This window comes from Engystomops pustulosus, chromosome 9, assembly GCF_040894005.1.
Source record: "Engystomops pustulosus chromosome 9, aEngPut4.maternal, whole genome shotgun sequence".
Classification (NCBI taxonomy): domain Eukaryota; kingdom Metazoa; phylum Chordata; class Amphibia; order Anura; family Leptodactylidae; genus Engystomops; species Engystomops pustulosus.
The window spans coordinates 101,508,376-101,533,157 of record NC_092419.1 but is presented as its reverse complement, the minus strand read 5'-3'; the positions used below and the strand labels follow the sequence as shown (position 1 = coordinate 101,533,157).

General features: G+C 46.0%; 1 protein-coding gene across 3 annotated transcripts in view; it reads left to right on the top strand.

Moving 5' to 3' along the window:
• ARRDC1 (arrestin domain containing 1) overlaps positions 1–22,540 on the top strand; it is a 32,876-nt gene extending 10,336 nt beyond the window's left edge. Inside the window, exons 1-8 of one of the 3 annotated variants that reach the window (XM_072124886.1) lie at positions 3,423–3,640; positions 13,120–13,230; positions 14,640–14,690; positions 15,468–15,622; positions 15,712–15,894; positions 17,633–17,809; positions 18,579–19,002; positions 21,489–22,540. In XM_072124886.1, the coding sequence (XP_071980987.1) occupies positions 3,523–3,640; positions 13,120–13,230; positions 14,640–14,690; positions 15,468–15,622; positions 15,712–15,894; positions 17,633–17,809; positions 18,579–19,002; positions 21,489–21,547 (1,278 nt within the window). In that variant the 5' untranslated portion in view covers positions 3,423–3,522 and the 3' untranslated portion in view covers positions 21,548–22,540. Of the gene's footprint in view, positions 1–3,421; positions 3,641–13,119; positions 13,231–14,639; positions 14,691–15,467; positions 15,623–15,711; positions 15,895–17,632; positions 17,810–18,578; positions 19,003–21,488 lie in introns of those variants that run through there. The other 2 variants (XM_072124888.1, XM_072124887.1) reach the window with 2 other exon arrangements.
• Positions 22,541–24,782: the final 2,242 nt, after the last annotated feature.

Here is a 24,782-nt window from a genome sequence, read left to right as displayed (position 1 = left end):
TGCCCACATAATGTTACCATACAGTGATGTATAGAACTATAGTGCCCACATAATGTTACCATACAGTGCAGTATAGAACTATAGTGCCCACATAATGTTACAATACAGTGCAGTATAGAACCATAGTGCCCACATAATGTTACCATACAGTGCAGTATAGAACTATAGTGCCCACATAATGTTACAATACAGTGCAGTATAGAACCATAGTGCCCACATAATGTTACCATACAGTGCAGTATAGAACTATAGTGCCCACATAATGTTACCATACAGTGATGTATAGAACCATAGTGCCCACATAATGTTACCTTACAGTGCAGTATAGAACTATAGTGCCCACATAATGTTACCATACAGTGATGTATAGAACTATAGTGCCCACATAATGTTACCATACAGTGCAGTATAGAACTATAGTGCCCACATAATGTTACAATACAGTGCAGTATAGAACTATAGTGCCCACATAATGTTACCATACAGTGCAGTATAGAACTATAGTGCCCACATAATGTTACCATATAGTGAAGTATAGAACTATAGTGCCCACATAATGTTACCATACAGTGCAGTATAGAACTATAGTGCCCACATAATGTTACAATACAGTGCAGTATAGAACCATAGTGCCCAAATAATGTTACAATACAGTGCAGTATAGAACCATAGTGCCCACATAATGTTACCATACAGTGCAGTATAGAACTATAGTGCCCACATAATGTTACCATACAGTGCGGTATAGAACTACAGTGCCCACATAATGTTACCATACAGTGCGGTATAGAACTATAGTGCCCACATAATGTTACCATACAGTGATGTATAGAACTATAGTGCCCACATAATGTTACCATACAGTGCAGTATAGAACTATAGTGCCCACATAATGTTACAATACAGTGCAGTATAGAACTATAGTGCCCACATAATGTTACCATACAGTGCAGTATAGAACTATAGTGCCCACATAATGTTACCATATAGTGAAGTATAGAACTATAGTGCCCACATAATGTTACCATGCAGTGCAGTATAGAACTATAGTGCCCACATAATGTTACAATACAGTGCAGTATAGAACCATAGTGCCCAAATAATGTTACAATACAGTGCAGTTTAGAACCATAGTGCCCACATAATGTTACCATACAGTGCAGTATAGAACTATAGTGCCCACATAATGTTACCATACAGTGCGGTATAGAACTACAGTGCCCACATAATGTTACCATACAGTGATGTATAGAACTACAGTGCCCACATAATGTTACCATACAGTGATGTATAGAACTATAGTGCCCACATAATGTTACCATACAGTGCAGTATAGAACTATAGTGCCCACATAATGTTACCATACAGTGCAGTATAGAACTATAGTGCCCACATAATGTTACCATACAGTGCAGTATAGAACCATAGTGCCCACATAATGTTACCATACAGTGCAGTATAGAACTATAGTGCCCACATAATGTTACCATACAGTGATGTATAGAACCATAGTGCCCACATAATGTTACAATACAGTGCAGTATAGAACCATAGTGCCCACATAATGTTACCATACAGTGCAGTATAGAACTATAGTGCCCACATAATGTTACCATACAGTGCGGTATAGAACTACAGTGCCCACATAATGTTACCATACAGTGATGTATAGAACTATAGTGCCCACATAATGTTACCATACAGTGCAGTATAGAACTATAGTGCCCACATAATGTTACCATACAGTGCAGTATAGAACTATAGTGCCCACATAATGTTACCATACAGTGCAGTATAGAACCATAGTGCCCACATAATGTTACCATACAGTGCAGTATAGAACTATAGTGCCCACATAATGTTACCATACAGTGATGTATAGAACCATAGTGCCCACATAATGTTACCATACAGTGCAGTATAGAACCATAGTGCCCACATAATGTTACCATACAGTGCAGTATAGAACCATAGTGCCCACATAATGTTACCATACAGTGCAGTATAGAACTATAGTGCCCACATAATGTTACCATACAGTGCAGTATAGAACTATAGTGCCCACATAATGTTACCATACAGTGCAGTATAGAACTATAGTGCCCACATAATGTTACCATACAGTGCAGTATAGAACTATAGTGCCCACATAATGTTACCATGTGTGACACTTAGGATATAGAGGCTCCCCATACAAAGAGGGGGCCAGCGGCAGTGGGTGGGTCCTGTACCCCATTGTACCTGAGTTGTACTTTCATCCAAATCCAAAGCTATTTTCTTTTTACAAGTTAATATTTCCTTCCATCTTATAACATGACTAATGCACGGTAATAGGTGCGATTATTTCCTGCCAGTGACTCCGTGTACTATTACCTCGGCCACACCTTGGCCTCTCATTCCTCACAGTCATGTGATAAAAGTTTACCATTTCAATATGGGATGATAGAGAGCTAAAAATATACTGCTCTTATAATACCGTATACCCCATGCTCATCAACTGGGGAATGGCATTGAAAAGCAGCTTTAGAAGTGACTAGAGTCATTACAGCAGACCTAGCAGCTTTAGCAGTGACTAGAGTCATTACAGCAGACCTAGCAGCTTTAGAAGTGACTAGAGTCATTACAGCAGACCTAGCAGCTTTAGCAGTGACTAGAGTCATTACAGCAGACCTAGCAGCTTTAGCAGTGACTAGAGTCATTACAGCAGCCCTAGCAGTGACTGGAGACATTACAGCAGACCCAGCTGCTTTAGCAGTGATTGGAGACATTACAGCAGACCCAGCAGCTCTAGCAGTGACTGGAGACATTACAGTAGACCCACCAGCTTTAGCAGTGACTGTAGATGTTACAGCAGACCTAGCTGCTTTAGCAGTGACTGTAGACATTACAGCAGACCCAGCTGCTTTAGCAGTGACTGGAGACATTACAGAAGACACAGCAGCTCTAGCAGTGACTGGAGACATTACAGTAGACCCAGCAGCTTGTGCAGTGACTGGAGACATAACAGCAGACCCAGCAGCTCTAGCAGTGACTCGAGACACTACAGCAGAACCAGCAGCTCTAGCAGTGACTGGAGACATTACAGTAAGATATTTGATACTTGATTCTAGTGTACTCACTCTGTGAGTACAGATTCTGAGTAATAATAGTAATGTAGGTGAGTGCTGGGGAGGAAGTGATAACGCATGGGATCGTTCACATCTGTGGGGGAGCTCCCTGCCCTGACAGCTCCATCAAGGGGTGACAGCTGAGCTGGGCAGCAGGGGGCGGGGTCAGGCGGGGGACGTCACGCAGGCAGTGTGTCTGAGCAGTAGCAGGGGGTGTGAAGTGGGCGGGACAGAAGGGTGACGTCACGCAGGCAGTGCGGCTGGATAGTAGCAGGGGGCGTGGCGTGGGCGGTGTATGCCTTTGACAGTTGATCTGTACAGCAGCAGGGGGCGTGGTGTGGGCGGGCCTGCGGGTGACGTCACGCAGGCAGTGTGGTTGAGGCTGAGGCTGTGGAGCTGCAGTCCGTGTGCGGCCATGGGGAAGGTGCAGCAGTTTGAGATCAGCCTGAGGGACAGCCGGGTCATCTACAGCCCGGGGGAGTCACTGTGCGGGACCGTCACCATCAGGACCACCGCGGCCCTGCCCTATAAGAGTGAGTACACAGCAGCACCCATGGGTGCCACCCCGGCGCCACCTAAACACAGACTCGTACTATGTATTAGCGGTTTGGGTGCCACCTTCGCCCTGCTTGTGCTGCTGGAGGCTACTGGTGTGATTCTTCCTTATGCCAACTACTCCTGTGTGCCCGGGTACACCTAGCACCCATGGGTGGCACCTGTAGCCCCCCTAGACGCAGCCACTTGCCTTTCTTACCTTCTGGAGGTACCTGGTGTAATCCTGGCTTATAACCAGTGCTCCCTTGTGCCCAGCTCATTACCAGGAGTAACTACTATAGCACCCATGGGTGGCACCCACACTCAAACCTTTACCCAGGTGCTGTTATAATTCCTTGTATCCAGGGGGCTGACCTTGGATAACCCGATAGAATGGATTGCACTAAGCATCCATAGGTGCCACCCTTACTGGAGGAGGTACATTATGTGATGATTACTCACTCCAGAGTCCCCCTGGTGTCCGGGACCCCTTCCTGTTGTCCCGGGGCCCCTGCCTGGGGGATCTTCATTCTCAGCATGTAGACAGGCGTCTGTTGTTGTACTTTTACCTGCTGTAGAACTGCAACTCCCAGCGTCCTCCAATGTCAGGAGTAGTAGTTCGGCAGTGACCAGTACCCTACAGACTCTGCCACTATCAGCAGGACCATGTAGTCTCACATGAGGTTAGTGATACATAGCCCCCCTATGGACCCCTTTATTACCCGCCATGATTTCTGATGTGCCTAGTCCTCACCGCCTCCCCCCTGATAATCCAGATTACAGTCTCTGGTGGATCCCTGCCCCCCCCCCCCCCCCCCTCACGCATTCCTCAATGTACCTCCCCTGGCTGCCGCCCCCCACATCAGACCCCAACCTGTTCTGTCCAGCTGCTTCCCTGCCCAAACAGGTGAGTAAAGACCTGTGCAAAAATACCCACCCCTCCGGTTTCTCTGGGTCTGGAATTTCCCCTTTAATTTGAGGACTGTTGTATTTGCACCAGGCATGAAATGGTTAAACCAGGCCTCACCTGACCTCCCTAGGGGTGACTGATGTGGTGTTCTCTGTTATCAGCCAGTGAGCTCACAGGTTTATGATGTGAGGGTGGGTCACACTTGGGGCTTGGAATGCAGAGTCTTGTAGATCACCCTGGAGATGGTTTTTGGCCTCCTCCTCAACCTGTTGTGGTCATGTTGTGGAATTTAGAGGGGGGTGAGGTATGTCCAGAGCAGCAGCTGCGGCCTAGGCCGGGCAGACCAAAGACCTCCTGTGTGTATAGGAGGGACAGATTGTACTAGAAACCTGTAAGTATTCTCCGGGGTCACAACCTGGCTGGAGGGTTACATGTCAGCATGACCCTGTAGCCTGTTACCACTCTGTATGACCCCTGAGTGATTCAGCCCCTATAGAGGTGTATATGTCCTGCCCTATCCTCATATAGGATCACACCCTGGCCAGGGCCATAATACACCATATGGCGGTACATAGAGAGGATGGGGACACGTTTCTGCCATTCCTATTTTTTGAGACCCCCATTTTCATGATTGGCGGGGGTCCCTGTACTACACGCAGATTCTCTGTAGAGTTCAGTACAAGAGACCTAAAGATACAAAAGCGCCTGAGAGGTAACAGGAAGAAGGTGTGATATAGCCTGGGGGTCTGGATGATACAATGTATCAGGAGACAAGTATTAGAGATGTAGTAGCGAGTCCACATGATAAGAAGCCACTTCCTCCTGTCGGTTCCTTATTCGTGTTCTTCCAGTGTAAGTGACTGGTGTTCCTGGAATCCCTTTTGTTTTTGTGGTGTTGTGTGACCACATCTATAATTTACCTTGTCTGACAATGATCAATCTCACGTTTTCTCGGTGGCAGCAGAATATTCCCGGATTGGTGATCTGCGTGGAGTAAGCGGTGTCTTGTGGGTTCAGGAAGTAGCGAGGCGGCCATGGTTTCATCCAGGTGGTCTCCTTTGTTCTCCATACATTGGGATTCCTTTTGCAATAATGAATTTTTGATGCCCGTGTGGGCAGCGGGGAGTTACGCGGGATGTTTTGTGCCGCTTTCTGTAGGTGTTGTGGATCTGTAATTCCCAGCTGTGACTTGGCAGCGGTACAGTATCTGGTGTTAACACAACACCCCACACAGCGGGACCCTCCAACCTGACCCCAACATTAAAAGTTTTTCTGTCGTTAAAGGCACATTCCCATTTCAGCAAATAATGAAAGTTATACATGTTTCCAATATAATTTCTTTATTAATACTTGTTTTCTAGATCTCTGCTTGCTGTCACTCTGTAGGAAGCTTCTATGTTTACTTCCAGTGGATAGATATCTGACCCTGGTCACACAGGTGCACTGTATAGCAAAGCAGTGGGTCTAGTCCAGGGGTCCTTTTAAAGAGGTTTTCAGGTGTTACTTGGCTGCGCTACAGTATCCAAATACCAGTAAGACATAATGTGTATGAACCATTGATATGGAAGGGGTGGAATGAGGTTTGGGGCACATGAGTGTTATCAGTACAGCAGGACTTTCCCTTTCTCCGGAGCTTCGGGCAATGATATATGGATGACATAAAGCAGAACTCCCCATGTGTTGTCTGTGTCGCCATTCATCCATACTGTATCTACTCGGCATATTCTTAGGGTGCACCTAGATATTGGTCCCGGAAAATCTGCATTTCTAGGTTTCCCGCTGCTGCTGTTCTGCACTTGCATGTTCTTGGGGCGAGGCGGAAGATTGGAGGTCAGACACACACCTAGAATTTTCATATAAAATGGGATTCTTTCAAATTCATATAATTTTCCTTTGCTCCTTTGGTTCTTCCTGTCCAGAAACGATGGTGAGGCCTTACGGCTTGGAAGACCCCACCCTATCAGTGACCAGAGGTACCCCAGCAGTATTGCTCCTCCTGGGGGTTATTGTAACGAGTCACTGTGGTCCTAGTAGCGTCTCCGCACATAAAGCTTTCTTTGTTCTTATAAGTGAACGCTTGAATTACTTGTATAAACTTTTACCTAACATGTGGGATGATGTCAGAGGAAACATAACCTCAGCCAAAACCACCGCTCCCAGTGTGGACTTTACTCAGTTATGTCAGTGCAGAAGAGTCTTCACACACCCGTCCTAGTCCCAGGCATGTGACACATGTGACACCATTACACGGCCACTTGGGTTACAGATGACTCTGCAGAATTATATCAGGTGAGTGGCCAAAACAAAAATTGGCCCAAAGTGGTGACACATTTTTGGATTCCTGATACTTTATGTTCTGAGAGCGCCTGGGATTCGGGCTGTTACACATTCGCCCATTGTTATTGGTTCTGGAGGGGATTCTCAACAATCAGCAAATTCTGTACAATCCATAACAGACTCGCCTCGTTTTTTCCCGGAATAAGGGTTTGAACGCAATTAATTAATGTTTACAATGTGTTAACATAGCATTTACATTGTCTTAACGCAGTGAGTTGTGTTTACAATGCGTTTACGTAATCAAACTCTACGTGTGAATGCTGCCTAAGGGTCTGCCCACATAGGGCAACTCTGTTCTGTTGGATAATGTGGATATATTTTGGTGATACTTCCTTCCTGTGTTTTGGGTCCTCCGGATTATCTATCTATGGTTCTGTTACAGACAATACTGAGCATAAGCCATGGTACTTAATTTGACAACAAAAAAACTAGGAAAACGTACTGACTTGAGTATAAGCCCAGGGTGGGAAATGCAGCCGCTACTCCCCTCACAAATGAAATGATCACAGCAATGTCCTCCAATAAATATAATGCCCATAGCAGAGCGCCCCCTTAATGTAACGTTATTACTCGCCCTCCTGTGCTGACCCCTGATGTCCTCTTCTCCCTGCAGCACCACTTCGTGTTCCTGGCCGGGCCGGCAGATGCACGACTATCCGATCTGCTGCCGAACAAACCATGACATCAGCAGATGGCGACACCGCTGTGTCATAGTTGCTGCCGGCCACAGGGAACCTGAAGAGGTGTTTGCGGGAGAAGAGGGCACCAGTGCCGGAGGGTGAGTACTAACTTTATATACTGGAGTATAAGCAAAGAGGGGCTTTTTCAGCACAAAAATTGTGCTGAAAAACTTGGCCTATACTCGAGTATATACCGACACCCCTCAGGGCAGTTTGGGACAATAAACCCCCCACCGGTCCTTGCGCTGCACTGTACATGTAGCGTGTCTGTGTGTGGCGCTTGTGCACTGAAACCGGCCTGTAAAACTCCATTCAGCTTCACTGAATTCCTGCTGGGCCACAGGAAAAACCAGAGATGGGTCCAATTCGTCTACTTAAACCAATTTCTAGGTATAAAGAGAGGTTATTTTTTGTCTATTTAGTTGGGTTAGAAGGACCTGTGGGTGGTTTAGTGTTCCAAAATGCCCTCACAGGACCACTTTTAACGAATCATTTAAATTTATTTTAATAAAGTAGATCCAGACATACAGAAATGTTCACACATCCCAGTTTATTTTTAATGAGATTTTCAAAGTCAGAACCAGGAGAGATCCAGATGTTCCTTCTCCTATATGTATCCACTCTGTGTGAATATGCCCCAAGGCCAGGGACACATGTAGCTAGTTAGTGGTTGTATAATCGCCTTCAGCTAAGCCATGGCAACGTGCTGCTGCAGAATACAGAATAAACCAAGTCCTGTAGAGTGATTGTCTCTCTGCCGAGCAGAAACCTGCAGCAGATGAAGTCTTACTGAGGATTATTAGGCTGCTTTCACACGTTCCGTTTTGGATTGTGTTTAGATGCGGCGTCTGCTCGCGAAGTTGATTTGCCGCGTGGGACTGATGCAAAAAATCCCACCTGGACACATTGGGGCAGATTTACTTACCTGGTCCCGTCGCGATCCCGCGGCGCGTTGTCCGGCGCTGATTCGGGTCTTCCGGGATTCATTAAGATCGCGCGCCCGATATCCTGCAGGTGTCGCTGCTGCGCCGAGGTCCGCTGGAGTTCACCTTCTTCGTCCCGGTGCATGTGAGTGCTTGATCTTGCGACACAAATTCTTTTTTAAATTCCATGTTTTTCCTAAAGAGTCGGGCTGTCCGACGGGCACGTCCCCCGATTTCTTTCACGTGAAAGCCGGCGCTGATGCGTCGCAATCTGATCGCTTGCGCCAAAATCCCAAGGCAATTCGGCGCAAATCGGAAATATTTAGGAAACCTTACGAAAGTGCGGCGTTCGGACCCTTAGTAAATGAGCCCCATTGTCTTGTACCTTTGGTTACCTGTGAATTCACATGTTGCAGTTTCTGTCGCTGACCCCAGTCCTAGAGAAATCCACGTGTTTGCCGACCAATCGGCCTCATTCACCTGGATAAAATGGATTTTGCTTGCATGTATTTTTGCAAAAGTTTGTCAATTCTCTCCTAATAGATTGTTCTTACCATGTGCTCGGATTATTCTATTTCCCTGGAAACAAAGCGGATTGTAACAAAAACAGGAAATGTTTGAAACATCAAAAATACAAATCGTGTAAACAGAACTAGACACATGGCTCAAGTCACCGAAACACTGCGGGTTATGGCAGAACAACGGAGGGCGCTGCCGAGTCATTACCAAGGGCTGCAAACATTTTAGGGAGTTACACAGGATTATGGATTATGTTTTCTTCTGGAAATGGCGCTTATTGTTTGCTCTGCTGCACTGAACTTCAATAGGAATGACCTGCAATGCCACACACAGCCTGTAGACTAGGGTGGTGCTGTTGATAAGTTATTATGATATACTGTAATAATAATAAATCTTTATATAGCGCCTTCATATTCTGTAGTGCTTTACCTAGACAGACAGCTTACAGTCGATGAGGGGGTGACACGAGAGCTTACAGTCGATGAGGGGGTGACACGAGAGCTTACAGTCGATGAGGGGGTGACACGAGAGGTAACATGCCATTTTCCGGGTTGTATAGATGTCACATTATTTAGCTGTTATCTAAGAGTAACTCTGAGTTCAGAGCTGACTGATGGCTGGAAAAATTCTACATGTTTTGATGTAGCAGCTTTAACCCTTTGCAATGGAGCTAATGCATGAGACCTGCTGCATTGCACTATATATACCTCACCCCCATCGGGGGATCCCACGGGGGCACCCAGTCCTAAAGTTTGATAAGTTAAAGATACAAACTTGTAATATGGTGGCACCAGGCCTTTTTGGGGATTCTATTTTTTTACTGGAAGCCAGTAGACATGGGGTTAAGGTTAGGCCTGTGTATAGGGGAGGGGGCAGGTGATAGGGAGACCTTGAAATGGGAGAAGTGCAGGATGAGGGGGAGGCTTGTCTGACTCAGGTTTTGGGACTGGGCCCAGTCTGCTCCTTTGTTTACACTCACAGTAAGCGACTGTGGAAACAGGCGATCCCTCTGTATGTAGTGTTACCGGGGAAGAAATCAGGGGGGCTATACATTCTGGAGGAGGCGGCGGCATTGCTTACCACCAGGGCACAGTGTGCAGAGATCTGGCCATAGGACCTGCACACAGGACTCATCAGTGATTGCTGCCAGTCATTGTCTGTGGGCACAGGAAGGAACATAATGGATGGGGCACTGCCCATGTCATCTGGATGTGGCCTGATATTTGAGTAGGTGCCCAGTATTGAAACCACCGGCTGCCCCCCTGGTGCCATAGGGAACTGGGGAGAAGGTGTCTGTAGTGCCGCTTATCTCCAGTGGCCACTCGTTGTCATAAGGAACTGGGGAGAAGTTGTGTGTAGTACCGCTTATCTCCAGTGGCCACTCGAGTGGCCACTGGAGATAAGCGGCACTCCTTATCTCTGGTGGCCCCCTTGTGCCATGGGGAACTGGGGAGAAGGTGTCTGTAGTGCCGCTTATCTCTAGTGGCCCCCTTGTGCCATGGGGAACTGGGGAGAAGGTGTCTGTAGTGCCGCTTATGGCCGGTGGCTCCCTGGTGCCATAGGGAACTGGGGAGAAGGTGTCTGTAGTGCCGCTTATCTCCAGGGAGCAAATACTCCCAATCTCCCTCCTACAGTACATGCCAGGGATGGGACGGTCTTGTGTAACTTCTCACCTAAAAGATAGTGGGACTTACACGATTTCTACATGAGTGACTGTTGTGAATATTACTAGGGTTTCATTTTTAACCTAAAAAAAAAAAACTTCCGGGAGATCCAGCACGTTGCAGGTAATGAGCGTGTAGTCACACACGGCCGGGACCAGTGTGGTAAGTTTGGCCTCGGCCCACTTACCTCATAGCCCAATATCAGGCACTTATATTTACTTGTACTAGTATTGATTTATGCAGTATTATGAGGGAAGAAATGTACGGAATCCAAGATAAAAGGCTTATTAGTAAATATAGATTCTCTAGGTTCTGTTTGCAGTGTATGGGAGACCTAATAGAAGGTGGTCTCCAGGACCATCTGCGACACACCAGAGCCCACAGTGGGGAAAACTGCTAAATAATGCAGAATACATGTCCTATAATGTCCTATAATGACCAGTAATAGTGTTACATATGGGATAGTGATGTATATAAAGCTGATTTCAAAATTGTGTTTGTCTGGTCTCGCTTGCTGTCAGTGAATTGACGGCATCTTCATTGCATCTACAGGTTGAAAACCTTCAGACGTCGTATCTCTCGCCACTTTACAGATCAAAGTATCATGTACAGACCGTCTGACCGCCAGGCGTATGTGTGTCTACCTACACTGATACACTGTAACAAACAGGAGAAATCCGCGGAATTAGAAGAATGACTTGTAATTCTCGGTTTTGATACATGACAGGAGGATCTCTTGTATGGACAATGACTATGGTGCGAGCAGGGGGTCTGTCTGCCCCGGGCTATGATACTGTACGGTGTATCATACCCCCAGGCGAGAGTAACCCTAGAATAGGGGCAGGTTTTATGTTTCTTGCTATGACAATGCTGACTTGTCTCTTCTCGGCTTACATGTTGGTTACAATGGATTTTGTTGTTTTTCCTGGTGTGGCGTGCCGCCCTTTTACCTCCTTTCCCCTTGGTGACGGCCGCTGCCTTTCCTCTGTATCTGGGAGGCGTCCGGGGTTTTACATTGTCATTTTTTTTTTTTTTCTGCTTTACTTGGTAAATAGCGATTGCTGGGACAAAGCAGAAAACCCTCTTCCTGGAGCGTGAACTAACTTGGCCTCGTTGGCAGATGTCACGGCGGCACCGGCAGCCACTAATTTGTCTCCATTAGTCTCCTGGATGTTTGTGGAGGACACGCCAGGCCGTGGTGACCGCCTGTGACTCCAGTGTGTAGCCTGCACCTTGTGGCTCGCTCTCAGGTTATCTCCCTATCATAGTGATGTTCCCTCTGTTAGGGGCTCTCATGCTCATGTAGCGATTGGTGTGGATGTATAGAGAAACCATAGAAGGGGACAAAACACTAAAATTGAGCTTTGACCTCTTAATTGCTTATAACACGGGTGTCAAACTCAAGGCCCCGCAGGCCAAATCCTTCCGTGGCCTTATGTTATCCGGCTCACTTCCTGTTTTAGCTTTGGGTGATCCGTTACTCACCTTTCCTCGCTACCCAGACACTCCAGCAGTCGTCCTCTCTTCTCCTCTGTGTGGCCAATGTGCACTGCTCCAAAGCATGATGGTGAGAAGAGAAGATGGCTACTTTGTGGGAGCAGCATAAGATGAGAGAGTGTTGTGACCGTGCTGGCACTGTGACTATTGGCTACTGTGGGTTGGGGGTGGCACTGTGATTGTTGGCTACCGTGGTAGGGCATTGCAACTATTGGCAACCATGGTAGTGGTGGGGCACACTGACTATTGGCTACCTTGGGGGGAGGGACTGTGATTATTTGGTTACCAGGCACTCTTCATATCATACAATCTGCTACTGTAGGGGCACATACTGGACATGCCAGTGTTATATGTTCTGCTCTGTGGTTGCCCTAAAATGGCTGATTGTAACAACTTAACAGTTTGAGTAGTCCCTTTTATATAGTAAGCAAATTACATTAGGCCCATTTAAGGCATTACTTGAGGGACCCCACCTCTTGATCACTGGGTGTCCCATTAGTCAGCCCCTTAGCAGTAAGACATAAGTATAGTAAGGGTGAGAATTCCCTTTTAAAACCAACAAGTAGGGGTATGTTTGGCCCTCACTGTTATTGGGGACACACTAGCAATGTACGGTGATGTTGGGCTTGTGTTGGTTCTGTCTTTTCTGCTATTTTCCGGTGTTTTGCTTGTTCTGTCTCGGTGTACAGCAGTAATCTCCTCACATGGCACCAGTGACACGATCTGTGATGATTCTCTTTTCAGCAAAATACCGCAATCATTTCAGTTTACGAAGCAGAACCATCAAGTAACAACCAATGGGAGTAACCATTTGTATGCCAGGCTCTTAAGTATAAAGCACAGTATAGGATATAGTGGATATAACTACTATAATACTGCCCCCTATGTAGAAATATGTGTATGTACTGCAGTAATTGTATATTTTAATCTGTGTTTCTCATTTTTCAGCCATCAAGGTGAACTGTGTTGGCTCATGTGGGGTCTCTAATAAGGTGAATGAGACATCGTGGAACGTGGAAGAACAATATTTCAATGGAACGTTCAATCTGGCGGATAAAGGTAGGTCACACGTCGTACTGCCATAGAAGTCCCCCCCATAATATGCACACACCATATACTGCAGCTCAGTGTGGGACCCCCTGGTGGTCCTGCCGCTTCTCTAGGATGACTTGTTACATATCATATTGTATGATGCGACTTTTTATTAGACCTTCTTTCAGTTCTCTCCCATTTTCATGGTCTTGTCTTTCTATTAGTATTTGGAAATGTCCTGATCCCCTTGTGTTCCAGGATAACCTGGATAGCGGTGATAATAATAACAAGCGTCTTCTACATTGTGTCCGGTTTTGGATAATCCGTCACTTTGTTATGAGTTTGTTACAATGTATCAGTCCGGAGTTCAGGTTGTCAATACGGATTTTCCACTACCACATTATAGGGCATAATAACTGGGATCTGACTACTGTAACTCCCACTAATCCGGAGACTGTGGGGGGCTTAGACGGATCTCTCTGGAAGTCCCATAGAATAAATTATTTGGTAATTAGTGGCTAATAAGGAATTGAATGTGAAGGGCTCCCTTCTGGTCCTGTGGGAGATGCATATGTCAGGGGGCCCCTCCATGTGTCTTTAGCTGGATGTGTCCACATGTGGCGCCAATGGTGACAATGGGATTATTTTTGGAGGTAGGTAACTCATTAGACATTTTCTATGTGGGTTTTTATTCCTTGAAGTCCTGAGTGCCCGGCGCCCCATCTGCTGCCTAGTGAAGTGGTGACATGAAAGGCTCCATGGATACACATTGTGCACATGTCTCTGTGTGTCTTTTGTTAGATGTATATAATGGAGACATTCCTGCGGCCACTTACCTCTCTCAGGATCGATGCTCCGAGGGGCCGCAGGACTCTGGACCCAGGCAGAGACTTTGTGAGAAGACAATGAAGTTTTGTCTCCATCTGTGATGCAGAGAAATGTCATTGATTTAGTTCCAATGATTGGAGAGGAGGGTTGTAGAGGCCCTAAAAGTAGCTACCCCATACACATGCAGGCGAAGACTATGAGTGGGACTGATGTGAGTTTTGCTTCATACCTTCTAGCTTGGAAGCTACCATATGTACCGAGGGTGCATGTGTTCTCAGTGGGTAGAGGGGAGTTACCTGCAGCCACCCAGATGCCCTTCATATACATTACATGGGCGTCCAGTCCTGCTGAACATAAATCCTGTGTGAACAGACACCAGTTGATGGATTTTAACCATGCGGCTCCTGCCCGGCTGAGCTAAGGAATGACTTTCATTCATCAGATAAGATTGGTTTCCATTCACTGATTGCCAGCATTGATATTGTGCCATTCCATATCCTCAGGGCGCTATTACATTTAAAGTTCTCCATTGTGTCGTGTGTCGGGCGTTGCTCGCCCCTCATTGTCCTGACATTGTAAATGACCAGGGAAGTGTCTGTGTCTTTCAGGGACGCTGCAGCCGGGGGATCACACCTTCCCTTTCCAGTTTCTGTTGCCAGGTAATGACGGCGCCGGGGATCGGGTTCCCAGCGCTTTGCTGGAGGTTGGAATTATGATGTTAATATTAATGGCTGGTACAGAGGAGACATAAAAGCCGCGCGGCCGGGAGTCAGAGTGACACATCAGGTGGAGGGAACAATTAAAATGCCTGGAGAAGGCGGCACAGAGTCTGTCACGGCTCATGGGTCTGCGCAACAATGTGTCTAGCGGTGGGGATGGGGGTCCCTGAGTGTGTCTGGTGGTGGGATGGGGGTCTCTGAGTGTGTCTTGCTGTGGGATGGGGGTCCCCGAGTGTGTCTAGCTGTTGGGGATGGGGGTCCCCGAGTGTGTCTAGCGGTGGCGATGGGGTCCCCGAGTGTGTCTAGCAGTGGGGTGGCATGGGGGTCCCCGAGTGTGTCTAGCGGTGGGGTGGCATGGGGGTCCCCGAGTGTGTCTAGCGGTGGGGTGGCATGGGGGTCCCCGAGTGTGTCTAGCGGTGGGGTGGCATGGGGGTCCCCGAGTGTGTCTAGCGGTGGGGTGGCATGGGGGTCCCCGAGTGTGTCTAGCGGTGGCGTGGCATGGGGGTCCCCGAGTGTGTCTAGCGGTGGCGTGGCATGGGGGTCCCCGAGTGTGTCTAGCGGTGGCGTGGCATGGGGGTCCCCGAGTGTGGTTGCGCTGCAGGGGAATTGATCGCTTGCTACATTGTTGCTAATCTCTGCATATAGATGATCTGGTGCTGGTTATATGCAGGAGGACGATGTCTTGTAACTGATACACTTTGTTCTCCCACTTTGTAGCATCAGCCCCGACGTCCTTTGAGGGTCCTTTTGGCAAGGTGACGTATCATGTGAAAGCCGCTATAGAAACGCGGAGACTCTCCAAAGGTTACAAAACCAGCAAATTGTTCTACATCCTGAGACCCCTGGACCTGAATGAAATACCTGACATTGAGGTGAGAGACCGTACACTGCAGCACATGGACTCTAGAGATGATACTTGTTAGTTCACCAGGGATAATTATTACTTCTCTTTTACCTTCAGCAATTAAGCTGCGCCACCGCCACCAAGAAGTTCAACTACCTGCTGGTGAAATCAGGGCAGATCCTGCTCAGTGTCACCTCTGACCTCCGGGGCTACATGGTGGGACAACCTATCAAAATCCACACAGAACTGGAGAATAAATCCGGCCGAGATACTGGAGCCATTGTAGCAAGTCTTATACAGGTAGGAGAAAGAAACTTGGAGTGATACTGCCCCCTGTGTACAAGAATATAACTACTATAATACTGCCCCCTGTGTACAAGAATATAACTACTATAATACTGCCCCCTATGTACAAGAATATAACTACTATAATACTTCCCCCTATGTACAAGAATATAACTACTATAATACCGCCCCCTATGTACAGGAATATAACTACTATAAAGCCCGTTCCCCACTTGCGAGTGTGATGCGATGAACTCGCATCACACTCGCAATGCAAGCTGCCGGGAACGCACGGCCTGAACGCTGCACCGCGGGAGTGAACTCAGCATGTCAGTTCACTCCCGCGGTGCAGCGTTCAGGCCGTGCGTTCCCGGCAGCTTGCGTTGCGAGTGTGATGCGAGTTCATCGCATCACACTCGCAAGTGGGGAACGGGCCTAATACTGCCCCCTATGTACAAGAATATAACTACTATAATACTGCCCCCTATGTACGGGAATATAACTACTATAATACTGCCCCCTATGTACAAGAATATAACTACTATAATACTGCCCCTATGTACAGGAATATAACTACTATAATACTGCCCCCTATGTACAAGAATATAACTACTATAATACTGCCCCCTATGTACAAGAATATAACTACTATAATACTGCCCCCTATGTACAAGAATATAACTACTATAATACTGCCCCCTATGTACAAGAATATAACTACTATAATACTGCCCCCTATGTACAAGAATATAACTACTATAATACTGCCCCCTATGTACAAGAATATAACTACTATAATACTGCCCCCTATGTACGGGAATATAACTACTATAAGACTGGCCCCTATGTACGGGAATATAACTACTATAAGACTGGCCCCTATGTACGGGAATATAACTACTATAAGACTGGCCCCTATGTACGGGAATATAACTACTATAAGACTGGCCCCTATGTACGGGAATATAACTACTATAAGACTGGCCCCTATGTACGGGAATATAACTACTATAAGACTGGCCCCTATGTACGGGAATATAACTACTATAAGACTGGCCCCTATGTACGGGAATATAACTACTATAATACTGCCCCCTATGTACAAGAATATAACTACTATAAGACTGGCCCCTATGTGCGGGAATATAACTACTATAAGACTGGCCCCTATGTACAAGAATATAACTACTATAATACTGCCCCCTATGTACAGGAATATAACTACTATAATACTGCCTCCCCCTATGTACAGGAATATAACTACTATAATACTGCCTCCCCCTATGTACAGGAATATAACTACTATAATACTGCCTCCCCCTATGTACAGGAATATAACTACTATAATACTGCCTCCCCCTATGTACAGGAATATAACTACTATAATACTGCCTCCCCCTATGTACAGGAATATAACTACTATAATACTGCCTCCCCCTATGTACAGGAATATAACTACTATAATACTGCCCCCTATGTACAAGAATATAACTACTATAATACTGCCCCAATGTACAGGAATATAACTACTATAATACTGCCTCCCCCTATGTACAAGAATATAACTACTATAATACTGCCTCCCCCTATGTACAGGAATATAACTACTATAATACTGCCCCTATGTACAGGAATATAACTACTATAAGACTGGCCCCTATGTACGGGAATATAACTACTATAAGACTGGCCCTATATTATAGCAGTCTCCGTTTTGGAGAATGTATTTGGATCGGATTCTTTGTGTTTTTAGAAAATCGCCTACAGATCAAAGCGTTGCGTCTATGACCTCCGGACCATTGCGGAGGTAGAGGGGGCTCCGGTGAAGGCCTGGAAGCATGCGGTTTGGGACGAGCAGATCCTGGTGCCTGCCCTCCCTCAGTCCATCTTACAAGGCTGTAACCTCATCCACATAGACTACTACATCCAGGTGAGAGGCCGCGGGCGCAGATGCGGAGAGTTTGGCGCGTGACTCACTCGCTGTGATGTCACTCGGGATAATTACTAATCGCTCTCAGAAGTTTATCTGCCAGTCACATCCTTATTCATTATACAGGAGCAAAAGAAGAGGGGAAATATGAATCATCCGAAATAATCTTCTGCCTCCATCTGTGTACACTAATACTGCCACCTAGTGTGCAGACACAGTACTGCAGCCGTCATAACTCAAAGGGTTATCGCTCTAAAGGGATTTACCCCACTAATTCATACACTGCAAGTGCCTTTAGTCAGAAGACCCCTTAAAGGTTATGTCCACACTGCAGCCCAGGGCTCGGCGTAGAGCATACAGCACTTGTTCTTGTTGTCAAATTTACAAAAATTTGATTTGGAACACTTTGCTATAAAGCAATTGTATCTGTTGGGGTGCAGTGGACTCCTTTAAATATATTAATGTAACCCAATATCTGAGTTCTTGTATACGACCATGTTATTATCCGCAGTGATGTCACTCTGCCCTTGCTGCTCTATAATGATCCGCTTCCTTATTAGACAGAACACAGTGTTCTCGCCCCAGTCTCCTCACTCTGCTCACACCATTGTTTTGAGGGTTCGGTGGAGTGAGTCCAGTCTTAGTTCCTATGTCTATGATATTTAGGACATTGTTCCGTCATGTTCTGATGAGGGTAGTAGTACCAGCGTTGTCTGCTCTAGAACTACAGATGATCAATTGATTTCCTATGTTTGTCCATTTCCATCAGGTCACTGTTAAAAGCCCGGAGGTTTCGGTCACGTTACCCATCTACATCGGAAACATCCCGGTCAGCCCGGCTCGCCTGGGTGTCAGACACTCCATATCCCATGCACCGATGCCTGTGGTTCCCAGTGCGCCCCCTGCTGATGATGAGCAGTGTAGCAGCCTGCAGCCTATGGACAATGTCTCTATCCCTACTAAGTGCCACTCGCAGCAGCAGTCCAACGCCCCCTTCTCCTACGCACCCGAACTAAACTTTCCCAACTCCCAGGACACAGAGGCGGCCGCTCTGGGATCTCCCTCACACCCCACCCTCTGCCTGTCTACAGGAGCCACCGTCCCGTACTATGCGGAGGGGGCTGTCGTTCCAGTGCCTACAGCCAGCACGCTGATCTTACCCCCGGAGTACAGTACATGGGGTTATCCCTACGGTAAGTAGCGACTATGTATCTGTGTGTGTGTGTGTGCTGTTCAATACAAGGGATCGGGAGCAAAGCCCACTCCTCATAGCTGATTCCCACCAACAACGTCCAGGAACAGCAATTACTCAAACCCAAACGTTTAAGCCCCCGTATAAGGGATAAATGTGTCTCTGTTGGGGGGCCCTGACAGCTGGGACCCCTAGTGGTCGGCAGAAGAGGGAAACACAATTTTTCCCAGTGTGCCAATTGGTTCATTAAAGATTGCCGATGCAAAATACAGCAGGTATTACAAAAAAAAACAAGCCCTAATATGACATACTTTAAGAATTAAATGAAATCTACCATCAAAATCAATTACGTCCTGCTCACTGTAGAAGTGCTGAGGAAGTAGGGGCGAGGGTGACACAGTGTAACAGCCTGTAAATCCAGGTAGGGGCAGGCTTATTAGCATAATTTTACTAATTGATTTTTCGAAGGAAGGGGACCATGGATAACAAATATAAGAAGATATCACAGTCACGGTGCCTGGATCTATGAGTAATGTCCCTGGTTGATGGATTTTGATGGTAGATTTTCTTTTCGGGATCTTAAAAAAAAAAAAAAAATTTTTGCAGTGTCTGATGCGAACTTTTTGGACCTTGCTGGACCCTATGGACATGCTGACTGGCACAGTTGTATCTCCCGGTGATGCGGAGGCTTTATTTGGCTCTTTCTGTAGATGATTCCATGAATGGGGGAAATCTGAGGCACATTTACTTACCCGTCCCGTTGCGTCCGCCGATCCGGAATGTCCGATGAGGATTCGGGGCTTCCGTGATTCACTCACAGCGTGCGCCTGATTTCTTCAATGTGTCACTTCCCCGCTGAGGTCCGCCGGAGTTCACCATCTTCCCAGTGCATGTGAGTGCTGATCTCGCGACACAATCTGAATTTTAAATTCTGTGGTTTGTCCGAATCAGTCAGGTTGTCCGACAACCACGCCCCCTGATTTGTGTCGCATGAAAGCCGGCGCCGATGCTCCTCAATCCGATCGCGTGCGCCCAAAACCCGGGGCAATTCAGGGCAAATCGGAAATAATCGGGAAACCCCACGGAAATGTATCTGATAGACCCTTAGTAAATGAGCCCCACTGAGTCCTGTGAATATCTGGTTACATCAGATCTCTGTGTACATGGGGCCTGTATGATGTGTGGCTGCTGATCAAAGGCTGAAGAAGAAGAATGGAGTCTCCGTGTAAGGTCCCCGGAGGTCGCCTGGTGGCTTGTAACAGACCCCTGGTCCTTGTACACTGAGCGCCAGTTAATTCTATACCCAGGGATCGGCCTAGTTTGACAACCCCTTTAACTATGAAAAACGGCTGCCTTATATAGATGTATATGGAGCCCCAGTGACAACAATCTCACACGCACAGGTAACTGCTGCAGCCAATACCTGGATTCGCTTGTCAACACAGAGGTTAATTCTATACCCGGGGATCAGCCTAGTTTGACAACCCATTTAACTATGGAAAATGGTTCCCATATATAGATGTATTATCAAAAGGGGTATCCCCACATTGTACAGTGATGGCTTATTACCACGGTGTCTGACCAATACCCCTCCTCATCCATCCCGAGAATAATGAGGCAAAGAATTGCGATTTCTCATCTCCTGCATTAGTAATCAGATTTTTCCCCAAAAAAATAATAGTTGACTCTAGGATGAATGGTTGGGTAACTGGTAGGTGTCCAACTTATGGCACCCACACCAGTCCTGAGAAGCAGGGGGCAATAGTCATGTTTGATCTCAGTGTGTGTTAGTAATCAGATTTTTCTAAATAATTGTTGTATGTATATATAAGGTTGTGTGTGTGTATATATATGTATGTATTCACTGTGGTTCTATAGAATACCACCCTCCCCTATCCGGAGAATAAGAAGACATTTCCCATTTTACATCTCGGCCGGCATTATTAATCAGATTTATTAAAAACATAGTAACATTACCGTATATAGTATGGCTTTTGCCTGCAAATAAAATGGTTTGTAATTTTGTATCTGAAATTTCTACTCTATAAAAAAAAATATTGTCCTATACAGGCAGTCCCCGGGTTACGTACAAGATAGGGTCCGGAGGTTTGTTCTTAAGTTGAATTTGTATGCAAGTCGAAACTGTATATTTTATAATTGTAGATCCAGACAAAAAAAAAATTGGCCCCAGTGACAATTGGAGTTTAAACATTTCTTTGCTGTAATGGGATCAAGAATTATCAATAAAGCTTCATTACAGACACTTTACAGCTGATCATTGCAGTCTGGGACTATAGTAACATCCAGAGACTTCACCAGAGGTCAGAGGGGTCTGTCTGTAACTATGGGTTGTCTGTAAGTCGGGTGTCCTTAAGTAGGGGACTGCCTGTATTTTGGATTTTTTTTAAGATGGATGTAAGATTTTATTGAACACTTGTAGATTTGATGTTTATGTGAAAATTATTTTTTTTCTTTTTTCCCCTCCAGATGCTCCCCCATCGTACGAGCAGAGCTGCAATGAAGCCACAGTCAGTAACGGCAACTGAGGGAGGGGATAACTTGAGACGTCCCCCACTCATGGACACTCTGACGTTTAATGGGCTGCTCCGTGGACTGTGACTGTGAAGGGGTGGGGTATATTTTATCAGTGGACTTTACCCCTCCCCTTTCTCCACCCATCATTACGTTGGACTCGGGATTGCAGGAGCCTCCATACTCTGCCGCCTCTTGTGTCCCTTACGTTCTAGATTTCTCAGCACCTGTGATGCCTTACTTTTAAGTCACTGCTCTGGAACCTGCGGCTGCTCAAACGCTGCGAAACAATTACAACTCCCAGCATCCCAATGAGAGCCGCAAGTTGTAGACCATTACTTTTAAAAACTGTATAAATATATAAACGCATATATATATGTATGTTATATAATTGTTAGTTTGCTTGTGTATGTTGAGAGCGAAGATTTTTGTTGGCTTTAAATTCTGATTTTATTACGTTTTTCTGTGTGAATGTTGTCCGGAAACGGATTGTTTCTATTTTTTTTTTTTTTTTTTTTTTTTTTTTTTTTTTTATGGTTGGTTTCCATTAGAATCCAGAGTTTTATGCCACAAGTAGATACTTTTTTTTTTTTTTTTTTTATTCATTGTGGATGAACCCTCCCCCCCTATTGTGCCTCTTGTAACCCATGTAAAGGGGCATTGAGTCCCAGGATGCCCTGGTGGTGACTGTGTGATGGACATCACATCTCCCTTTGGATGTTGCTCATTGAAATAAAAAAAAATCTCTAATTTCTGGAAACCATCAACAAGCAGGCTGATTAGTATTGAACGTCTTTGTATCCCCTCGGCCGGTGGATACGTTTGGGTTATTACATTTCTTACGGTTGCACCCATCAGGTGGCTCTCCCCCTAGATAGTCCCTTTAATATAAATTCTGCCTTGAGCTTTATAGGGATTGTCCAATATTGGATAAACATGGCGGCCACCTTCTATATAAGCGGTGGTCCTGTCGTGTCTATTCCTGCATTACTAATCATATTTTATTTTTTTAAAAAAAACAAAATTAAGTGATATATTTCTTCATTATAATGTAATTTCTCCTCTGATATTGGAATATGACTGTTTCCAGCTTAAGCACAGTCCATTTATATAGCACACTGTATACCTGAGGGTCTTTGCACCACTCTGTATTGCTCTAGGGACCCCCAACCCTTTGCTGATGAAATAAATTCAATGATTTTAGTTATTCTCCTGCCATCGCTCTTATGGGTGCCCGCTATACTCACATGACTCATCAGGAGATGAACCTCCCCTTTAAGTAAAGTCTCAGGGACCACTCGCATCTGTGAATGAATGTATGATTGGCTTTAATGTGTATCCAATGCTGATTTGTCCTGTAAATACAATTGGAGTCATCACCCGGACGTCAAAATAATCTCCCAAAAAAGAATTGGTAGTTCTCAGGAAAGAAAATGCACTTTATAGTCGGCGCCTTTGGACTCTTCTTTGCCTTTAATATTTGATATGAAAATTTTAGCACTCCAAAAAAGATGTTGGCATCAGAATAATGGACGCATTGGATAAAATAAAATAAAAATCTGGGAATTTTCCGCTTCTGGAAAGCGATTTATGATGTGTGGATGTGAATGTTATTTTTAGTTTCGGTTCTTGTCATTTTGTTATCTGCAATTTTCCTGTAAATCTTAGATTTTGCACATTTTGTTCTTATTTTTTTTCTTCTAAATTATTTTACAAAATAAATAATGACATAAATGATTATATTTGTATTGTTTTTATTCCCCCTTGTATTGTGTAGTGGACTGGTCACATGTACATTGTATAGTCACACTGATTCTCCATTGTTATCATGATATATGAAAGAAACATGGCAACTTGTCCCAAAGGGCCCATGCTGACCCCTGACCACTGCTGGCTATGATAGAAAGGTGTCAGGACACACAGGACATGGCACATCGCTGTGTATGGGGGGTGTAGTCACAGAGGGGTCAGAGCGCCCATGCTGACCCCTGACCACTGCTGGCTATGATAGAAAGGTGTCAGGACACACAGGACATGGCAGCTCGCTGTGTATGGGGGGTGTAGTCACAGAGAGGTCAGAGCACCGATGCAGACCCCTATCACTGCTGGCTATGATAAAAAGGTGTCAGGACACAGGACATGACAGCTCGCTGTGTATGGGGGGTGTAGTCACAGAGGGGTCAGAGCGCCCATGCTGACCCCTGTCCACTGCTGGCTATAATAGAAAGGTGTCAGGACACACAGGACATGGCAGCTCCCTGTGTATGGGGGGTGTAGTCACAGAGGGGTCAGAGCGCCCATGCTGACCACTGCTGGCTATGATAGAAAGGTGTCAGGACACACAGGACATGGCAGCACCCTGTGTATGGGGGGGGTGTAGTCACAGAGGGGTCAGAGCGCCCATGCTGACCCCTGACCACTGCTGGCTATGATAGAAAGGTGTCAGGACACACAGGACATGGCAGCTCGCTGTGTATGGGGGGTGTAGTCACAGAGGGGTCAGAGCACCCATGCTGACCCCTGACCACTGCTGGCTATGATAGAAAGGTGTCAGGACACAGGACATGGCAGCTCGCTGTGTATGGGGGGTGTAGTCACAGAGGGGTCAGAGCGTCCATGCTGACCCCTGACCACTGCTGGCTATGATAGAAAGGTGTCAGGACACACAGGACATGGCAGCTCGCTGTGTATGGTGGGTGTAGTCACAGAGGGGTCAGAGCGCCCATGCTGACCCCTGACCACTGCTGGCTATGATAGAAACCATGTGGGCGTTGCATAGCCTGCCCTAACATGGAAACAACAACGGTTTTCTCCAATTTGAAAGGTGGACGTGAGTACAAGATCAGGTGTAAAATCACATGCGATACAAGAGGCGTGATTTACTTTGCACATTGCCCATGTCCACAGATTTACATCGGCATGACGACTCGGGAGTTAAGGACCAGAGTTAGGGAACATGCTAATGACATTTCTAAAGCAGCATCGGTGGACTTCTCTCAGATCGATAAATTGAAACCAGTTCCCCGCCATTTCAAAAAATATCATTCTTGCAATCCGAATCTTCTGCAGATTCGGGGCATTGATCACATCAACCTTGACATGCGTGGAGGGGCATTAAAACAGAAACTGCTACAGACAGAATCCAAATGGATTTGGACTCTGAATACAGTGCATCCATCAGGTTTAAACGAAAATTTCGGCTTTTCTGCGTTCCTTTAATACATCAATATGATCTGTATGACATGATTA